The following is a 20,088-nucleotide window of genomic DNA, read 5'->3' as shown; positions in this document are numbered from 1 at the left end:
GGCTGCCTAAACTTGGAAGAGGAAGCAGCTTTGCATGTCTTGTACTGTCAGTGTCCCTGATCACCACCACATCAGATATATGACACTGTACTGCACTGGTGACAGTATGGAGAAAAAATAAAAAGGTTTTGATTTTCAGATTTATACCGTAGTTTGTAGACCAAACCTTCCTACAGACTAAATATACACTGATTTGGGGTCATTTTTCACCAAACAAAATGTAGCAAAATACATTTTGGGCTAAATTTATGAAAAAAAGATTTGCATTAAAGGCCGAAGGTTTTTTTTTTTTTTTTTTAACCCCTTAATCCAGTGAGGTGCATGAGAGGTTCAACTGTCCCGGGTCACTCTCTCCCCCCTCATTGGCTGAGACAACAGTTGAAGACACCAGTGCCAGGACAAGGTTCTTCTTGAGACCAGGGTGAACATGCCTAACTGCAGCCCCCCACCCAAGATGTACAAGCATTATATGTCATAACCGCCCACCCACCATCGGTCTCCTCTCTGATTTGAAAGTTCTTATATGGGCAAGGGGGTGGGGCCACCCATCTATGTCACCTGGTGGCCCCCACCACCACAAAAACAGCACTAATCTGCAGGTTTAACCCCCAGTACAACATCTGCCCCCACTGAAATCCCACCCTCACTCTTAGCACAAAATTATCCCCCTTTCACGTCAAATTCCCCCTTCCAGAACAATTACCCCCCCCCCCAAATTTGCCCTCCTAGCACAAGCATTCCCACTGATATATGAAAGTCAAGTAAATGAAAGTAAAGGAAGAATGCTGGCATTGCCCAGCAATTGGGAGAGAGAAAAAAAAAAGCGTAGAGTCCTCCCCAAAATCAATACCCTTATCCGTGCATACAGCCTGGAAGGTCAGAAAAGGGGAGGGCATGAACAAGCACCCCCCCCTCCTGAACTATACCAAGCCACATGCTTTCAACATGGGGGGGGGGTGCGCATGTTAATGGGGACAAGGGCCTCCACCCGACAACCCTGGACTGTGGTTGTCTGGGTTTGCGGGAAGGGGGCTTATTGGAATTTGGAAGCCCCCCTTTAACAAGATCCACCCACCAGCGGTCTCCTCTCTGCTTTGAAAGTTCTTATATGGGCAAGGGGGTGGGGCCACCCGTCTATGTCACCTGGTGGCACTGCCCCTTCTGACATCCCATGATGTCAGAAGGGGCAGAGCCACCGGGTGACATAGGTGGATGGCCCCACCATTGCCCATGTAAGAACTGTTCTAGTGCAAAGCAGTCATATGGCAGGTAGTCTCCCAGGAGGCGCAACATTGATATTTTTCGGGTTTGGCGGGTGTCAAAAACTGTTGACAGATAAGTCATGGTTGTTCAGGATGTGGGGGGTGGTCCGGCTTCCTGGCCTGCTGATTAACAAGCCATTTCTTCACACAGAATTCGGATGGGTCTAACATTTTCCGACTGATCTGAATTCTACTCATTCTGAAAAGTTGGAAATAAAAACAAAAAACTAAACTAAATTTTATGTAGCGCCCCCTACCTTTTTGATTTGGCCAGGGCCATGTCTTTTTGCTGGGCCTGGTTGTGGATTTAAGGTTGGGTGTGTCAGGTAAAAGAGGGAGTGTGGCCGCCTACACTTGGGCTCAGGGATGCCTCCTCTGCTGGACGGTCTGTGCTGGACAGAGGATGGACTGAGACGTCAGGAAACCCCATGTGAGCTGACCAATCGTTAATTTTTGTGGTCACAGAAGGAGGTCTCTCATAAGGGGGGGGGGGTCACATGTCCTCGGGAGGTTGAATGAAGGGCGTTTGAAGTCCAGAGGTTTTGGGACCAGAGGCCGGGGAGGGGGGGGGGGGGGTCCGAGACCCTGGAGCCTCTGGGAGGAGGCTTGAAGGCCTGGGAGTTCAGAGATCAAAGAGCCAGATAGCCAGAGGTGACTCCAGGGAGGCTGACGTTGGGTCCCCTGGAGCAGGAGTCATGTAATTCTGGAGGAATACCGGGGCGTCCCAGACGGGTTGTGTACTGGACTGCACGAGAGGAGGAAGTAGGAACTAAGAGGAGGAAGGAGACTGGGAAACAACCTTTTGTTAGTAGAGCATGGACTGTTGGAGAGTGCAAACCCAGTGGATCTATTCAGAAATGTTACGCTGTGTATCCAAGGACTGCAGTAGTAAACACTTCCTCGGGGCTAGTGAAGGAGGTTGAACACTGCAAGTCAAGGAAATAGGTGGTGAGGCCTGGGACTATTCAGAGTGATGCTCAGCTGCCCATAGAGTGCGCTAAAGACAGAAATTAGAGAGGGATCACCTACAGGGAAATCTAATCCACAGATATTCCTTTTCATTACAAATTTGGGATTTGGCAGGGAATCTCATAGGCTTCACTATACCGCCCTAGTAAAGTATTCCCAAATAAAGCAGTTTGAAAAGTTCATAGTGTCGAGTGCTGCTTGTATGGAATTGCATGGGAGGATCGGGATTGGAGCAGGCTGGCAAAGGGTAAATGAGCAAAATCAGCAACCCCCAAGGGGGTAGTGCGCTACATTTATGAAACGAAAACAAATTCCATAACGAAATGAATTGAGTAACATAACGAATACATCCGAAACACACATTTTTCCCTTTCTGCAAATGTGTAGATGTTCTGTACATGTGAAGTAGAATGGACACAGATTTAAGTTTTTTGTTTATGAATTAGAGAGGGGTTGGTGGCGAGCTGTTAAGCTGGGAATCCTGTCTTGTAGAGGAGTTTTAATCAGTAAACGTTGAACACCTACCTCGAATGAACAACTTCACCCAATCAGCACCAGGTGCGCTGCCCCACAATCCTGCAAAAAAATAAATAAACTGAATTAGCGCTAAATGCAATGAGGATTTCAGTTCTGAATTGCCTCTCGTTTCTGGTGAACCTTGAACTTTTTGCTCCTCCCAAGAACTTACCAATTTAGGTCATGTCTCTGCACTCCGTTTGCCACATTATTGTGCCATCTCCAGCCAATATCTTATACTCGTCACTCCTGTTGCCATTTGGATCTTCACTATCACTCATTACAGACCTTTGGTTTGTTCCTTGACTACACTTATGTTTAATCCCAACCTGCAACCACTTTACCAACCTTTGAAGAGTTGGTTGACTAAGCTTCTGCTTGATCCCTACTGACCAAGCTTCTGCTTGATCTCTACCCGCTATATCTGCTAAAGGACCTCGGCTTGCTCACCTCCTGGTGGGCTGATCCCGAGGACCATTATCTCGTACTAACACGCAACAAAACTTCTCCATCAGGAGCTCTGGTGAATACCAGTAGTACTTAGACTCTGAACTGTGGGTGAGCCCGTGTCATCTGCCAGGGGGAACTGCATGTTCCTTTAATCAGCTGGTCGGCTGAGCCTCTAGTTCTTCACCCGTACCCTCCGTTCCCAAAGTGTCTACTTCCACCCAGAGAGTAGCCACTCGCAGCTGGGTACTTCAAGGCTGAACAGATCTCTAGCCAGACGTCATGGCAGGCAGCACGTTGACTCAAAACTTGAGCAACTGAAGAGGAACCTTTTACAACTGTACCTGGAACGTTTCCCCGCTTCCTTTGAGGTACGGGAAAAGTGTGGACTCATCAATGCCCTTCACAACTCAGTAACCAGGCAATTCTCAGGATGCCACTTGTCGGCCCTCCTCCAAAGAGTCCTCCCCCAGTCACTTGTATGAGCTGCGGTGCCCCTCCAAGCCGAGAGCACACCGGACACTTTGAATCCTCCCTCAGTTACTGCGCCTCGGACCAGCAGGTTCTGAGACTCAGGAACAGACAGATCCTTACCCCAGACCAGTCGGGTCTATCAGGGGCCACTGACAGGAACATGCTGCGGGATGTCAAACACCCCATGACCGGGACCACTCACGGGGCTACCCCGATCCTGGAACCAGAACAGACAACACAGGTCTCTCCAACAACTCCAGAACCCTGAACACACGACCCACACCCAAGTACCCCCTCCCAGACTCCTCAGCGGCCCCGGCACTCCCGCTGATTGGGTATGGCCTCTCAGAGCCATACCCAAACATCCAACCAGGCGTGTTACAATGTGTGTGACATTTGATCCTAAATGTCATCCGCTACATTAGTGAATGACCATTTGTGAGTCGGCTCACCTTGAAGATAAATCAAGTTGTATTCAGGCATCTCCTCCAATAAACGTCCTTCTTTAAACCTACATCCCAGATGCTCAGTCTTTACATAGCATTGGTAAGAAGGAAATCCAGACTTGTGTGGAGTGAACTCAAACCAAGCTTCTGAAATGAGAAGAGATTTTCCTCCAATTATTGTCCATCCAGAGATGTGTCAGCGAAGGCATCAAAGAGTCACCTCTATTTCCTATTCATTGCAAACATGGGGGTTCTATGTTTAATCAAGGACAAGAAAATAAATAGAGCAACTGTAAAGCTGACCAAACACTGAAAAATACATTTGCCTTCAGAACATCGGTTTGATTTTTTCAGTGGTCAATAGGGTGATGTTCAATTTTGACTGCAGTGGGGAGAATCTTTGAAGAAGCAGGATGGATCCCATGAATTTAACAGTTTAAAAACAGTTACATTCCTGGCACATGCCAGGAACACAACTGTCACATTGGTTTTGCTCTCAACCCTTCCAATGCCTGGTGTCCTAACTGATCACATGTGCAGCATCATGGCAGCTTAAACAGAGGCCAAGATGGCAGCTTCCTTGGCTAAAAAAGGATAGGAGGGCTTACTTCCACTTTAACCAAGCTGTCAAATATGGCTCACTCCATCCCATTGACCTGGAGTTGAGGGCACTGGCTCCTGATCCGACAGCTAATCACAGTGGTCAAGTGATGGCAAATCCTTCCCACTCCCCCAGGCATATAGATCCTACCAAAGAATAGATAGAGCTTGGTGGGGAGGGGGTTAATAAGGATTTGTGAAGGGGGTGTTTAATATTGAAACCCCAACATGCCTCACCACTACAAGCTCCACTAGATAAGTCACCTGGAGATTCAATTCCAGTTGGGGGATAAAAGATCACTCCAGGCTCATGTTGTCCGATATTCAGAAGCATACCAGGGAGAAATGGAAGCGCACACACCTAGAGCCACTCAATTGCAAATGTGACAGGAAGGGTTCAGCTCCATCCCCTTCCAAACACAGCCTTTAAGTCCATGACAGGTGAAATGCATTACTTGTAGAGCCCATGATTGGTAAAATGTGTTAGAGGCACTTCCATCTCTCCCTGGTATGCTGAAGTTTACTTTGTCTCTCCTGAATTAAAGGGTAAAATGTTGTCATCCAAGATGCAAGAACTCCCGCTGTCAGATACCTGGTGGAGAGCCAGTCGTAGATGCTGCTTTTCTTACACCTCTTGTCCAAAACCTCTGGTTGTGATGACAGGAGGTGTGAGGACAGCGTGACACAAGGGCTGGTACAACAGGCAGCACCAGCTGAGGTTTGCAGGAAGCAGATGACCATGGATAGCCAGGCAGGAACTGGAAGACAGTGACGCTTGATCAGTGGGCAGGAGCGTATCCAGGACAATCCAAAAAGGTCATCAACAGCAGGGCAGCGAAGGTACACAAACATAAGCCAGAGGCTACAGGCCAGGGTCAGTACACAGGTGGGCAGAGAGGAACAGAAGCACAAGACTGGAGCAGAGGCCGAGCACAAGCAGAGGTCACAAAAGGCAGGCCAGGCACGAATCCAGAGATGGGTCAATGTGCAAGACCTGGCTTGCCCAGATAGGCAGATATAGCAGGTGAAGGTTAAAGGGACTGTAGCGCTTTGATTTTTGCAACAAACATGTCATACTTCCCTCCACTGTGCAGTTAGTTTTGCACAGAGTGGCCCCGGTCTTCTTGGGTCCCACATCGGTGCTCCTGGCTCCTCCCCACATTGAGTGTCAACATCAGTGAAGAGCTCTCCTTGGTGGACACCTGTGTGGGCGCACTCCTGAGTCCTGCATCTTTGTCCATTCACAGAATGCAGGACTCAGCCCCACCCCCTGGCGCCACGTCATTGGATTTGATCAACAGCAGTGGGACTCAATGGCTGCGCTGCTATCAATCTATGTAATCAGGACACGAGACTCCAGCTAGAGCTGGTATGCTCGTTCCCGGAAGAAGAATGACAGCGTTCAGGTAAGTGCAACGGGGGGGGGGGGGGGGGGGCTGGGTAGCTGCAGCATGAGAGAAGGTTTTTCACCTTAATGCATAGAAAAACCAAGAACTAGCTGAAGACCAGTCATATGCACATTCTGGCTTGTGCACACGCTAATACATATGTGCTTGAGTGCTAACGCACGTTCTGTATTGAGCCTTTGCTTAGAATTATTAGCATGTAATGGACTTATGGTTACAACTGAGCTTCTCCTACACCCACATATCTGCAGGAGTGGCTTCACCCTGATCCTGCCAATCTATATGGCAAAAGAGCTCAACTTGGAAGACGACTGGCCGAAGATCTAAGCAGTGGGCGAGTGAGCTCGTGGACACCACATGGCTGGAGTAGAAGTTAGCATAGTTCCGGCAAACACCACTTTGAAGTACTTTCATAAGAAATGCAAATGATTAAAACTTACTTTTGAGGTTTTTTTTGTTTATGGAATTTTCGTTGGAAGAATCTACTAGTGTATGGCCAGCTTTAGTGCTCCTCACACTTGATAGGCAGTTTTATCTACAGCTACAAAAAAGGTCTGATCATTAGGGCTCAAGCTGGATGGTATGAGCTTACCAGGGAAGGAGCTTGTAGATTCTGGCTGTAATGAAATGGGCAAAGCAGTGTATGGAGCAGAGAGCTAAATGACCAGGTCAAGTCCAGAGTTTGTTATTCTGCATTGATGGTAATCAACTTCCTTATGGTGAAGAATCAAAAAAAAAAAAAAAAAACACGTTTTGGTAAAGTTACCTGAATCATTTTGACGCATTTTATCTTTTGTCACAGCAGAGTAGATGGGATACGGGTCTTCACCATCCTCACACCTCTTCTGGTGACTGGACAGCTTTTGTTCATCGAGCTGGAGAAGTGAGGCGTATTAAATAAGTCATTGTTTTTGTTCACCCCAAACTTCAGGGGTATCAGTGACAAACCCCCCCCCCAAAGCTTGTCATTAGTGGTGTACCCCCCCCCCCCCCCCCCGGATCATGTTATTAGCATTACATGTATAGCCCAAGGTAACTGCCCTGCTTTTACTGGTTGCATCCCAAGCAACTGCTGACATCACTGGCACATTGCCTTACATGGCTGAGTTTCTAGACACATAAGCAAAAGGGGTGGGGATAGCAGTGTCTTATGGCCACCGTCAAGTGACAAGTTGTCACCCCCATCCCTGCCCTCTCATTTATATAAAAATTTTCACAACTCTGGGGGAAAGACTTTAGCTGGAAGGTACATGCAAGACAAGTTCTTTAGGATAGAGATATACAATTTCAAATCATGTAAATCAGCAGCTACCGTATACAGTTGCGAGCATCCCTGCTCTTCCTCAGGCTGTCTGGCAATGTGCAACATACTACAAACACATGTGAAATATAAATGATAAATATATATATATATATATATATATATATATATATATATATATATATATATATATATATATATATATATATATATATATATATATATATATATATATATATATATATATATATATATATATATTTATCATTTATATTTCACATGTGTTTGTAGTATGTTGCACATTGCCAGACAGCCTGAGGAAGAGCAGGGATGAGAAAATGTGTGTGTGTGTATATATACACAGCAGACACAGCAGACACAGCAGACACAGCAGACACAGCAGACACAGCAGACACAGCAGACACAGACTTCCGGTCTCGGCCCTGACCGGAAGTGATTTGTGCGACACCTAGCTGCTTCCCTGACGCGTTGCGTCACACCTCGTGACTTTTTCAAAGGGCCCTTTGAAAAAGTCACGAGGTGTGATGCAACGCGTCAGGGAAGCAGCTAGGTGTCGCACAAATCACTTCCGGTCAGGGCCGAGACCGGAAGTCCGTGTCTGCTGCGTGTTTGCTGTCATATACTTATATGTAAGTGTGGATATATTTTTTATTAAAGCAGTGATATTACTACACATGAGAGCCCCCCTTGTTTTCTTTCATTCTATGTATACCATCAATATTAACTGGATGCATGGAGAAAGTGGGAGAGAAATTATGCATATACAGCGGTATACAATTGAGGCTGGATGGATAAGGATTCAGCAACATCTGATTATATACAGCGCTCTTTTGCCATTTATTGGAGGTGAGAGGCTGGGGGAAATTGGTGGTGCACGAATTGGGCACTGAAGTTTGCACTGAAGTTTGCAGTGGATTGTCACCTATTGGAAATCACTTCAATAATTTTTGCATGGACTTTGCTTTATAGTTAATTATATGCATGGTTTTTATTGGACAATCACTTTTAATTATTGCTATTTTACACATTGTCACCTGATTGATATTTAATTTTCACTTTATACTTCATGTTTTTGAATTTATTTTATATATGCATTTTCTGATTATATATGCACGTATATGATTATATATTTTATTGCATAGCAGATGCACTATATTCATTTTTTATTGTGGCACATTTTCCCATTTTAGTGAGATAGATTTAATTTTGCACTTTTAAATTTGGATAGTGCACTTTATTTTTGTAGGCAGCGCCGCATTTATTTATACATTTTACTTGATCTTTTGGTGTTGAGATCACCATTTCGTGCTGGCTGCTTCCTCAATATATTCCATTATCTTTAGTTATCTAGATATTAGGTAGGTGGAGCGCATTAGTACTTTTCATTACACGTCTTAATGTATGGGGTATGCATTTTTGAAAACGAGGAGCTAAAAATTGCATTGTCTCTCTATGGCTTTTGTAAGCACGTTCTTTTTCTATATATTACCCCATTTGATAGATTGTTAGATTGTTAGATTTTGGTAAAATTTGTTTTAGAATTAGCTTAGTGGTAACAGATAAGCAAGCGATTGTGAAACGCATATGGAGTCAATTTACTCCATGCGCTTTCAATTTTGGAAGCATGGGACACACCTGTGGGGCAACACCCACCTGTGCTTTGTAATATATGTTACACATTGCTAGACAGCCTGAGGAAGAGCAGGGATGCTCGCAACTGTATACAGTAGCTGCTGTTGCTGATTTACATGATTTGAAGATACAGTAATGTTTATTGCATTTGGAGAACATGTCCCTTCTGGTTTGGGGAGGTGCACTTCTTTGAAGTTCACTGAACCCCTGCCGAACCAAGCCCAGGGCAGTTCAGCTCATCCCTAGTCCATACATATGCTCCAAATGGTTGGTACTGATAACATCTGAGAGCAAGTCAAGTCCCCCCGAGCTAAAAGGTTCTCCTGGGATTCCAAACCTTGGAGAGAAGCCGGCTTGTACTTACTGTATTCATGACAGAGAACACGAATGTATAGGCCCAAAAATCTGTCAGAGAGTACGAGTCTCCAAGAAATTTCATTTTTAGCTTCATCCACGGCTCTGTCCAGCGCCGCTCAGTCTCGGATTTGATTCGCTCACATAACCCAATCTCCAGACCTTGCATGCGGGAAAAGTCTGACCAGTTCGTTTCAGAATAGAGAGAGGACATACACCTGGAAAGTTAAGAGTAGAAGTTGGATGTTTGATAGGCAAGTTATCAATTCAACATGCTTTGTTAGGATGAAAACTACTCAATTTGTTGTTTAATCACTTGACCCAAAAAAAAAAAAAAAAAATAAAAGATCCAGGGGGCTCTACTGCCTCCCAAACAATTTTACAGTAATGAGAAGTACAGCCCCACCTCCACTGCTTTCTCCCTCCTTCGAAGTACACTGCATTCTTTTCACTCCAGTTTCTCTAAGGATAGCAGTGACCTACAGGCCCCCTGGACCAATACCAACATTGGTTGATGGCATCTCTGATTGGCTACCCTACTTTTTCCTGTTCTGGAGGGCACGAGAGGCTCAGGCTCTCAGTGTCTCACCGAGAGGCCGAGCCAGGTATTGGTCTAGGGATCAGGCAGACCCAGACTCCATGGTTGTGAGGACACTGAGCCTGGACCGACTGACGTCAGAGAGGACTTCCACCTGCTCTCTGCTGAAGACAGGTCACAATGAACTGCACGCCTGTGATCTACAGGAGACATTCAGCCAAAATGAGTTCAGGCTGTACAGCTCCTTTCACGAACCTGTAAAAGCTTTTAAAGCATTAAAAAAAAGTTTGCCATTTCATGGAGTGGAACTTTAAGTTTTGACATGTTTGGTATCAATTTACTTGATGCAACCCCATTTTGTTTTTATATTTTACCAAAAATAAAGAAATTGCATTGGTGTGCAGCAAAAATTGTCTAAGCGTGAATATGCTTTGATAAACAGCATTGCAACAACCACCATTTTATTCTCCAGGGTCTCGATATTATATTCAATTATATTCAATTATATATTATGTCTCAGCCGGCCAGGACACTGCCTCCCGATTGGCTGAGAGGGAATGGGGCCAAATCACAGATCCATGTCTGAATAGACACACAGAGCCACAGCTTGGGTGCCCCCCATAATAATCCGCTTGCTGTGGGGGCTCAACTGGAGGGAGGGGCCAGGAGCACCGAAGAGGGGGATCTGCGCTGCTCTGTGTAAACCTACTGCAGTATAGAAGAAGTACAACGTTTTTTACAACACAATCAAGACTTTACAAAATCACTAAGTATTCAGACCCTTTAGTACATTGTTGAAACACCTTTGGCAGCAATTACGTTTTGAGGTTTTTTTTTGGGGATTATGCCAACCTAATTGTTATGCACATCTTAATTTAGGGGATTTTCTGCCATTCTTTGTAAATCCTCAAGCTCAGTCAGGTTGGATGTGGGTGGACAACCATTTTCAGGTCTTTTCAAATCTGTTCACTAGTGTTTGAGTTCTAGATAAGCTGCTCTAGGACATTCAGAGTTGTCCCCAAGCCACCCCTGTGTTGTCCTGGCTGTGAGCTTAGGATCATTGTCCTGTTGGAAGGTGAACCTTCAGCGTAGTCTGAGGACCTGAATGCTGTGGAACAGGTTCTCATTGAAAATATATATCTGTACTTTGCTCCATTCAGCTTTCTTTCAACCCCAACCAGTCTCCCAGTACCGGCTGCTGAAAAACACCCCACAGAGCATGATGCTGCCACCACCATGCTTTACTGTTGGGATGAGATAGGCCAGTGATGGCAAAGCTTGGCACCCCAGAGGTTTTGGAAATAAAATTTCCCCATGATGGTCCTCTACACTGCACAGTGCATTAGCATCATGGGAAATTTAGTTCAAACACATCTGGGGTGCCAAGGTTCGCCGTCACTGGTATAGGGGAGTGATGCCTGTTTTCCTCTAGACATAACATATTTGAATTGAGGCCAAACAGTTCGATCTGGGTTTCAGACCAGAGAATCTTGTTCCATAGTCAGAGCCCTTCAAGTGCATTTTTGCAAACTTCCATGTGTTTTGCACCAAGGAGAGGCTTCTGTCGAGCCACTCTGCCCTAAATCCCAGATTGGTGGAGGGCTGCAGAGATGGTTGTCCTTATGGAACTTTGACTGAGCTCCGTATATCTTGTGTGGAGATGGGACAGAGTGACCTTTGGGTTCTTAGTCATTTCTCTTACCAAGGACACCTCCTCTCCTCGATCTCGGAAGAGTCCTGGTTGTGCCAAACTTCTTCCATTTCAGAATTATGGAGGCCATTGTGCTCCCGGGAACCTTCATTGCAGCAGAAATTGTTTTGTAGCCTTCCCTAGATCTGCGCAATGATCCCGTCTGAGCTCTTCAGGCAGTTCCTTTGACCGCATGGCTTTTGCTCTGATACAGTATGGATTGTCATCTGTGATGCCTTTTATAGGAGGTTTGTGCCTTTCAAAAATCCTATCCAATCAATTTTTCTAATTAACCAGCTGGTGGACTTTAAGGTGGAGAAACATCTCAGCAATGATCAAGATAATTTGGAGGCATCTGGGTGTTGCAAAAGGTCTGAATACTTCTGTCAATGTGATATTTTAGTTTCCTTTTTCATACAAATGCAAACATTTCTAAAATTTTGGGTGCAGCACAACTGAAAAAAAGTGAATGCACAGTTTTTTTTTTGCAAAACACCCGATTTTAAAACGGGTGTATGAATTTTTTTTTAAATTGTCTCGGACATGAAGGGGTTAAACAATAGCCGCTAGATTATGTACATAACTTTCTGTATAAATGATTATAATGTATATACCATGTTGATCCAGATATCCCACCGATGTATGTAACGGCGCCTAAAAGTTTGAGTTCAGCCAGTTTAGAAAGCGTTCCCAGAAAACCAACCATGGCGCGGAGTCCACCTCCTGATCCCAAGACCGCGATTACAGGAGGGTCGGAATTCTTTTGAAAAAAAAAAAAAAAACAATTAATAAGACTTCACTGGTTTGTGTAAAAACAACCAAAGAGGAGCAGTAGTACGTGAGATAAAAACACAACAAATCAAATAAGTTGCACTAAACACTAATGTAAATAAAGTCCAACTGATGATCTATGAATCTAACAGATCAAGGAAAAGCCAGAAGTGCTGTATAAAGCGCAAAAGGAATCCAACAATATCCTCCACCAAGTGTCATCAACATAGTCAGGAAGTGCCCTTACCCCATTGGTGTGGACCCTCTATTATGGAAGGTCCATGGCACTTTGGGATGCACCAGGCATCAATAAGGAATTAGTGCAGGCAGAACACATCTCTCCATCCATTCTTCCCGCAGCAGGTTCAAAACCTCATGTCACCCAAGCAAGTTCTCCCAGTAGCAAAAACAGCAACTCTCCTGCTTCTTTGGTCGACATGGTTTTGATTCTGCTTTGGAAAGGCATGGCTGGAGAGATGTGCTCTGCCTGCACTACTTCTGTATTGATGCCTGGAGCTGGTATATCCCAAAGTGCCATGGACCTTCCATAATAGAGGGTACACCCCAATGGGGTAAGGGCACTTCCTGACTATGTTGATGACGTCACTTGGTGGAGGATATTTTTGGATTCCTTGGATTTGATCCATTGGATTCATAGATCTGTTTAACTTTATTCACATTAGTGTTCATTTAGCGCATTTTTATATTTTTCACTGTTAGAATATATAAATATCATAGGTTGGACTTGGACTTGTCTTTTTTCAACCTCATCTACTATGCAGCTATAAATGGTGGTAAGAAACCAATAAAACATCAAAACTGAACACAAGTATGGGATGAATCATTTGTGTGGATCTCTCATAGTAAAAGGTTGTAGGGAAAGCTTGCTTATATGAGGATCACTTTGCCAAAAGGAATAGATGAACGAGAGCCATGCTCGCATCGCTACTCTTCCAAATACTCATTTAATCAACAGTATAGCTGCAGCTATGTTGTCTACATCCAGAAACCACAACTTCTTTCCTGCATTTTATCATGAATGGCTTTGGTCATAGGGGTTAGGTTACAGGTATCTTGAAAACAAAAAACGAAAGTATCCCCAAAGTGGGGTTTTTTAACAGCGTAAATTACCTGTGGAGGCTAGTTTATGTATATATGGAAATAAATACTGACATGTGGCAAAAAACTAATAATACAAATGTTTATTAGTAAAAAAGAGGATTGAACAGGTGACACAGTAGTCAGGGACTGAGCTCCACTATGTGAATAAAAATATATGATATTACATGGATAGACAGAATACAATTATAATGCCTAGACCATAATGCCACTGTAAATACAGTAAAAAATAGATAATGTGGACCCTTTACGCGTTTCGACCCTCTCGGGGGTCTTCTTCAGAAGGTTTTTATCTATTGTAAAAGAAGGAAGACAAACATAAATACATATCCATATATGGTGCACTGTACTTTACTAGAAATAATCTGCTGTAGGCAGAATATACACCAAACATTGCATGGTTACATAATTAGCAGTCAGTTGGTATACATTGCATGATAGATACCTATATCATTCACGTAGGAGATCCTCTTTAAAAGACAGAAATAAGCTCCGCCATTTCTCCCATATCCTTCACAGATGCGCCAAACCTGCATAGTTGAAGTTGGTCGCTATGCTCTACCGAAAGGGGAGAGCAAGGGAACGGAGTTCAAGGGATAAATAACTTACAGGGGATCACATCGCTATTGCTACCTCTTCACACTGGCAATTCACTCTGCTTACTACAGGATAGCATTAACACTGACTTTAGGTGCAGGGCAAGTCACTGGATTATTTTACTGAATGCTTTACTACTCTCCTTACTGCCTATATATAGCTCTGCTTGCAGGAGTTTAATACTATCTCTTGTTTATTTGCAGATAAATGGTCTTCTCTGTCCCATGACAGTATAAGTATCTGAGGGGTTTGATTGGAAAGTTCATTATTTCTAATCAACCAATATGGCGACCAAATGAGGCTATGGCTAGACAGGTGGAGTTCCTAATTTGATTCAGCTAATTGAACGACACATGATTTATATCCCACCTCCTCACACTGGCAATTCACTCTGCTTACTACAGGATAGCATTAGCACTGACTTTAGGTGCAGGGTAAGTCACTGGATTATTTTACTGAATGCTTTACTACTCTCCTCACCGCCTATATATAGCTCTGCTTGCAGGAGTTTAATACTATCTCTTGTTTATTTGCAGATGAAAGGTCTTTTCTGTCCCATGACAGTACAAGTATCTGAGGGGTTTGATTGTAAAGCCCATTATTTCTAATCAACTACTATCTCCATTTTATTGCCCCTTTTTGGCTCTGCTACATAACGTGCACTTACTTGATATTAACCACAGGTATATATATACCACCTTTTTCCACACTTACTTTTGTTACGCTGGGGCACGTTGGACTCCAGACACATGGTGTATTCTTATTTTACTTTTCACCATCTTACTTTCACCACCAGTCACGCTGGGGTATTAGATTTTGCACATGCTGTGTCTTTATTTCACTTATTTTCTTCTTTGTCATCTGGCGTTGTCTGTCGTTGCTGACTCATCACTGGGCACTTACAATGATCTTTAGCTTTTATTATCATCTGCTTAAACTCTAATCGTGTATGGTATGCTACACTCAAGTAGTATGGCTTACCTCTGTATCTATATACCCGTCATATTACATGTAGGTATATTTTCTGTCCCCCTACACAGGGGGGACAGCCCCTGAATAGGGATTTTTCATATGTGTATATATATATATATATATATATATATATATATATATATATATATATATATATATATATATATATATATATATATATATATATATATATATATATATATATATATATATATATATATATATATATATATATACATCCTTATATTTTCTTTTGTTTTTATTGTAGGTTGTCCCCCTCCCGACTTCTGTCTACCTATACCTATACCCTCCTCCACTATTTTATATTGGAGGTAGCAATAGCGATGTGATCCCCTGTAAGTTATTTATCCCTTGAACTCCGTTCCCTTGCTCTCCCCTTTCGGTAGAGCATAGCGACCAACTTCAACTATGCAGGTTTGGCGCATCTGTGAAGGATATGGGAGAAATGGCGGAGCTTATTTCTGTCTTTTAAAGAGGATCTCCTACGTGAATGATATAGGTATCTATCATGCAATGTATACCAACTGACTGCTAATTATGTAACCATGCAATGTTTGGTGTATATTCTGCCTACAGCAGATTATTTCTAGTAAAGTACAGTGCACCATATATGGATATGTATTTATGTTTGTCTTCCTTCTTTTACAATAGATAAAAACCTTCTGAAGAAGACCCCCGAGAGGGTCGAAACGCGTAAAGGGTCCACATTATCTATTTTTTACTGTATTTACAGTGGCATTATGGTCTAGGCATTATAATTGTATTCTGTCTATCCATGTAATATCATATATTTTTATTCACATAGTGGAGCTCAGTCCCTGACTACTGTGTCACCTGTTCAATCCTCTTTTTTACTAATAAACATTTGTATTATTAGTTTTTTGCCACATGTCAGTATTTATTTCCATATATACATAAACTAGCCTCCACAGGTAATTTACGCTGTTAAAAAACCCCACTTTGGGGATACTTTCGTTTTTTGTTTTCAACATACCAGGGGTGATCAGCGCCCTCTGACCCTGCATAGGGGTGTTACCGTCCATTTTTTCTAGGTTACAGGTATCTGACCAATTCATTTGTGGTGAAACTTGTTAAAAGTGGTAGTTTCTGGAGCTCACTGTTGCAGCCATTTCATCATGTACATGCTAAAGACTGGAACGTTATGGAGGGGTCTCTTGCAACTCCCGCCCTACACTCTTGAAAAGGAGACAGAGTGTGAGGACATGGGCATCGAAGTAGCTGGTGGCGTCTGCTCCTTAGGTGGGCAGAGCTAGAAGTTGCAGTCCTCAAGACAGGATGTTGGAGGTAGCTTGGCACCAGAACAGGAAAGGAATTAAAAATATTAGAAGTTTTGATAATATTCTATATAGTGTCATTAAGATAGCCACTCAAAGCTGTTTACAAAGAACAAATATGCAGGATAAAAACAAACAAAAAGGGAATATAAAAGGACGTGAACGCTTGTCTAAAAGAAAATAGTTTTGATAGTCTAGAGAAGGTTTCTAGGATTTTCTTTGGAAAGTTGTTAAAGTTTTGGGGCACAGCAGGAGAAGGTTTGTCTCACATCTGGTGTTGGCGAGTTGGGGGGGGACACACAAAATACCAAAATTTGAGAAGCGGAGGAGTTGGTTGATAAAAAAGTTCAGAGAGATAGTGCGGTGCCAAGCCATGAAGAGCCTTTTTAGGTGATCAAAGGGATCTTAAAATGCAAAACCTGACAGGTAGCCAGTGCAAAGGCTCCAGAATAGGGGGTAATATGAGGACTACCCAACCTAGTCAAGATTCTGGCTGGAAAATGTTGTACATATTGCAATCAATAGTGGCTTTAGGTACACCAGCGAGTAGAGCATTGCAGCAGTTGAGTCAGGAGAAAAAAAAATTTATGGATCAGCTTTTCAGCTGCAGTGTATGGTAGCATAGGATGCAACCCAGAAATGTTTCTAAAGTGGAAAAAAAAAAAAAAAAAAAAAAAAAAAAAAAAAAAAAGAGGTTCTGGCATTTTGTACATGTGGGTGAAAGGTTAAACTAGCATTGCATATCACCCCTAGATTTCTTAATTTAGACTGAAGCTCAAGTACAGTGCCATCTAGCGATAAGCCATTAGGCTTGACCTTACATAATACATATTGGGGGGGGGGGGGGGTGCCAATAAGATGGTAGCTGGGGCCAGGAATCAGTCAGCGACAACCAGGCAGTGAGGGACCACATTGGCAGACAGCATGCCCAGGAAGTAGTTCAAGGCCCTTAAACAGCTGGGCAAAAATCAAAACGGAAGCAGCGGTCATAGACAAGTCCAGTCAACAGGCTGATGTCAGCGTAAACTAAATGGGCAAAATTGAGGCAGTGAGGAGAGATCAGGTCATGTACAGGTAGGCAAATACAGAGGATCAGGTATCAGGGCACACAGAACAAGCCGAAGACCGTTTAGCAACTTCTCCCAGTGATGCACCCCCTTTAAATAGGCTGCCTGGAACCAACTGAGCATGCCAATTGGTATGTGCACATGTGCAGGCCAAGCCATCACAGCACATCTGGTATTGTTCTTTCACACAGGAGTAGGAGCAACAGTGGAATGCACATGCCCCTACTGGTTTACCTTATATATGCTGTTGATTGAATAGTGCAATGAAAATTTAAGTTCTGTATAGAATTGTATTCTAATTTTATATGTATTGTACACGGCACTAATGTTTTCAGTACATGTTTGCATTCTTTCAAGTCCCGATTAGAATTAGCCTGCCTATGTTACGCCCCTTATTACCACAAAACGTACAAGTGTAATATTAAATCTGATACCTACGTAATCATGTGCATAACAACCTTCAATCGCATCATAAAGTAGAACAGTTATTTGGAAAGATTCAGAGCGTATCTTGTGTCTGTTCCCTACTGCAGGAGTTATTAATTTTAAACCACTAATCAATGAGGATAGGAGTTGCCTTAATAAAATATACAGGTCAGGTGGAGAGTTTACCTAGGACGGGTTTTCTAGGTTACCCCCAAGTATCCGAAACAAGGAGCTTGAGACGATCTGGGAATTTCTGATAATCAGCCGGCTGAGATGAGCCTTTTCCTTACATTTGAGTTATCAGACTTCCTTGATCGGTAAGGCATTTTCAGGACAAAGGGTACATTTTACGTCCCTTAATCGAACTGTTATACAAGTTATCACTGTCTGTCTAGTGGAGTGTTAGAGATAAGAAAGGGTAGAATAGTGCTGTTCACGGGTATATGTAGTACATCTACTTGATATAGTTTAGAGGCAAGAGTATAGGCATATGTAGAGAAGACTGGCCAGTCATTATGGGCATTAAATTAAGGGAATGAAGGGCAAGAGATCCTCAAAAATGCCCAGCACAAGGAGCGCTATATATGAACCGAAGGTGTGATTCTGCCTATACCGAGCCCCTATATTAATGATTAGAGTCAACAGGGACCCACAATGGGTAACCAAAGTCCACAGGAACTAAGAATCATGCAGAGTATACAGTGGACAGAATGGATCAAGAGTGACAATTAACATGAGACAGAAAGGGACCTTTTGATAAGTTGTGGGGGGAATTTGGGGTGAGGCACAACTAGTAAAGTCAAAAACAGAGAAATGAGAGTTAAAAACAGAATATGTTGTCAGAGAGGGAAGATGGGATGAGCACTATAACTCCCCGTCTGATCATAGAAGGTACAGTATGTGAAGTATGGGATTACAATACATGGTATGCAAAGGATACTAGAACAAAATAAGGAAAGAGTTAGTCAAGCAGGGAAATATTAAAAGTTAAAAGAAAGTGAGAGAATGATATGCATGCGCTGTATTGTAATACCATACTTCACATACTGTACCTTCTATGAAGAAGACAGTTATCAGACCTTAAGATTTTTTTATTTTTATATATTTTTTTAATATAAAAAATAGCCATTGCGATACATTTATGTAAGCTGGACCCAATAATGAAGGGTTCAACCCGATATATCAAAGCTGTAGCCTTTATGCAAAGGTGCTATTAGACAAAGTTAGACATTTTGGTCAATTATTTAATTTCTAATGGTCCGATATTCTATGCAGCAAATATACAGCTAACTAAATGTTTGTCCAATGAAAGGTTCAAAATATGAGGTTGTTAATGGGAATACAGCTGCCATAATATTTAACAAAGCCAAGATGGATGGGATACGCAAGAAGTTTTTCTACAAAAATGAAATCTTAAGGTCTGATAATAACTTGATGTGCGGTCCATGATGCGAGAGCAATCATAAATACAAATTAAATATAACAGACCCATCACATCAAGTCCACACACCCCGTTAGGAAAGATGCCACCTGCAACCAGTTTATAGTTTTTGATGTGGCCGAGAACTTTATGGTCTATCATATTGATTAATTTGGAACCACTAATAACTCCAGCAGTATGGGACGCAAAAGATACACTCCACATCTTTCCAAATAACTGTTCTGCTTTATTATGACTCAATTGAAGGTTTTTACACACACAATTACGTAGGTATCACAATTGTAACAAGGGTCATGGTAAACAGGAGATCCTGAGTTTGAATCTCAGCAGCGTCTCCATTCTCCTCTTTTGATCAATATTTTGATCACCAACCATACCAGCTATATTTTCTCCGCAATGGAGTTTTTTTGCCCCTTTGGCCAGTACTACCCTACCCCCACCGAAGCTGTGGGTTCCAGGTTAAAGTTGATAGCAGGTATGGTTAGTGATCAAAATAGGAGACCGGAGGCACTGCTGAGATTCAAACTCAGAATCTCCCGTTTCACGCCCCTTGTTACCATAAACGTACAATTGTAATATTAATGTGATACCTACGTAATCACGTGTATAAAAAACCTTCAATTGCATTATAACAAAGCAGAACAGTTATTTGGAAAGATGCTGAGTATCTTGTGTCTGTTCCCTACTGCAGGAGTTAATTTGGAGCCACTAATCCATATGAGGATAGGAGTTGCCCCATCTACAAAATGTCTGACTCAGAGAG

At 42.8% G+C, this 20,088-nt stretch overlaps 1 protein-coding gene across 1 annotated transcript in view; it reads right to left on the bottom strand.

The window, feature by feature from the left end:
• The window catches only part of LOC143957700 (cytosolic phospholipase A2 gamma-like), a 71,016-nt gene that overhangs the window by 40,285 nt on the left and 10,643 nt on the right, over positions 1–20,088 (bottom strand). The window contains exons 4-8 of the mRNA XM_077467393.1: positions 12,231–12,376; positions 9,399–9,606; positions 6,887–6,995; positions 4,121–4,261; positions 2,757–2,807 (exon numbers count right to left, since the gene is read on the bottom strand). Coding sequence (XP_077323519.1) covers positions 2,757–2,807; positions 4,121–4,261; positions 6,887–6,995; positions 9,399–9,606; positions 12,231–12,376 — 655 coding nt within the window. The remainder of the gene's footprint in view (positions 1–2,756; positions 2,808–4,120; positions 4,262–6,886; positions 6,996–9,398; positions 9,607–12,230; positions 12,377–20,088) is intronic.

Source organism: Lithobates pipiens, unplaced genomic scaffold (assembly GCF_037356315.1).
Source record: "Lithobates pipiens isolate NorthernLeopardFrog02 unplaced genomic scaffold, aLitPip1_a1.2 Scaffold_55, whole genome shotgun sequence".
NCBI lineage: Eukaryota > Metazoa > Chordata > Amphibia > Anura > Ranidae > Lithobates > Lithobates pipiens.
The sequence above is the reverse complement of the archived record's forward strand: the minus strand, read 5'-3'. Positions and strand labels throughout refer to the sequence as shown.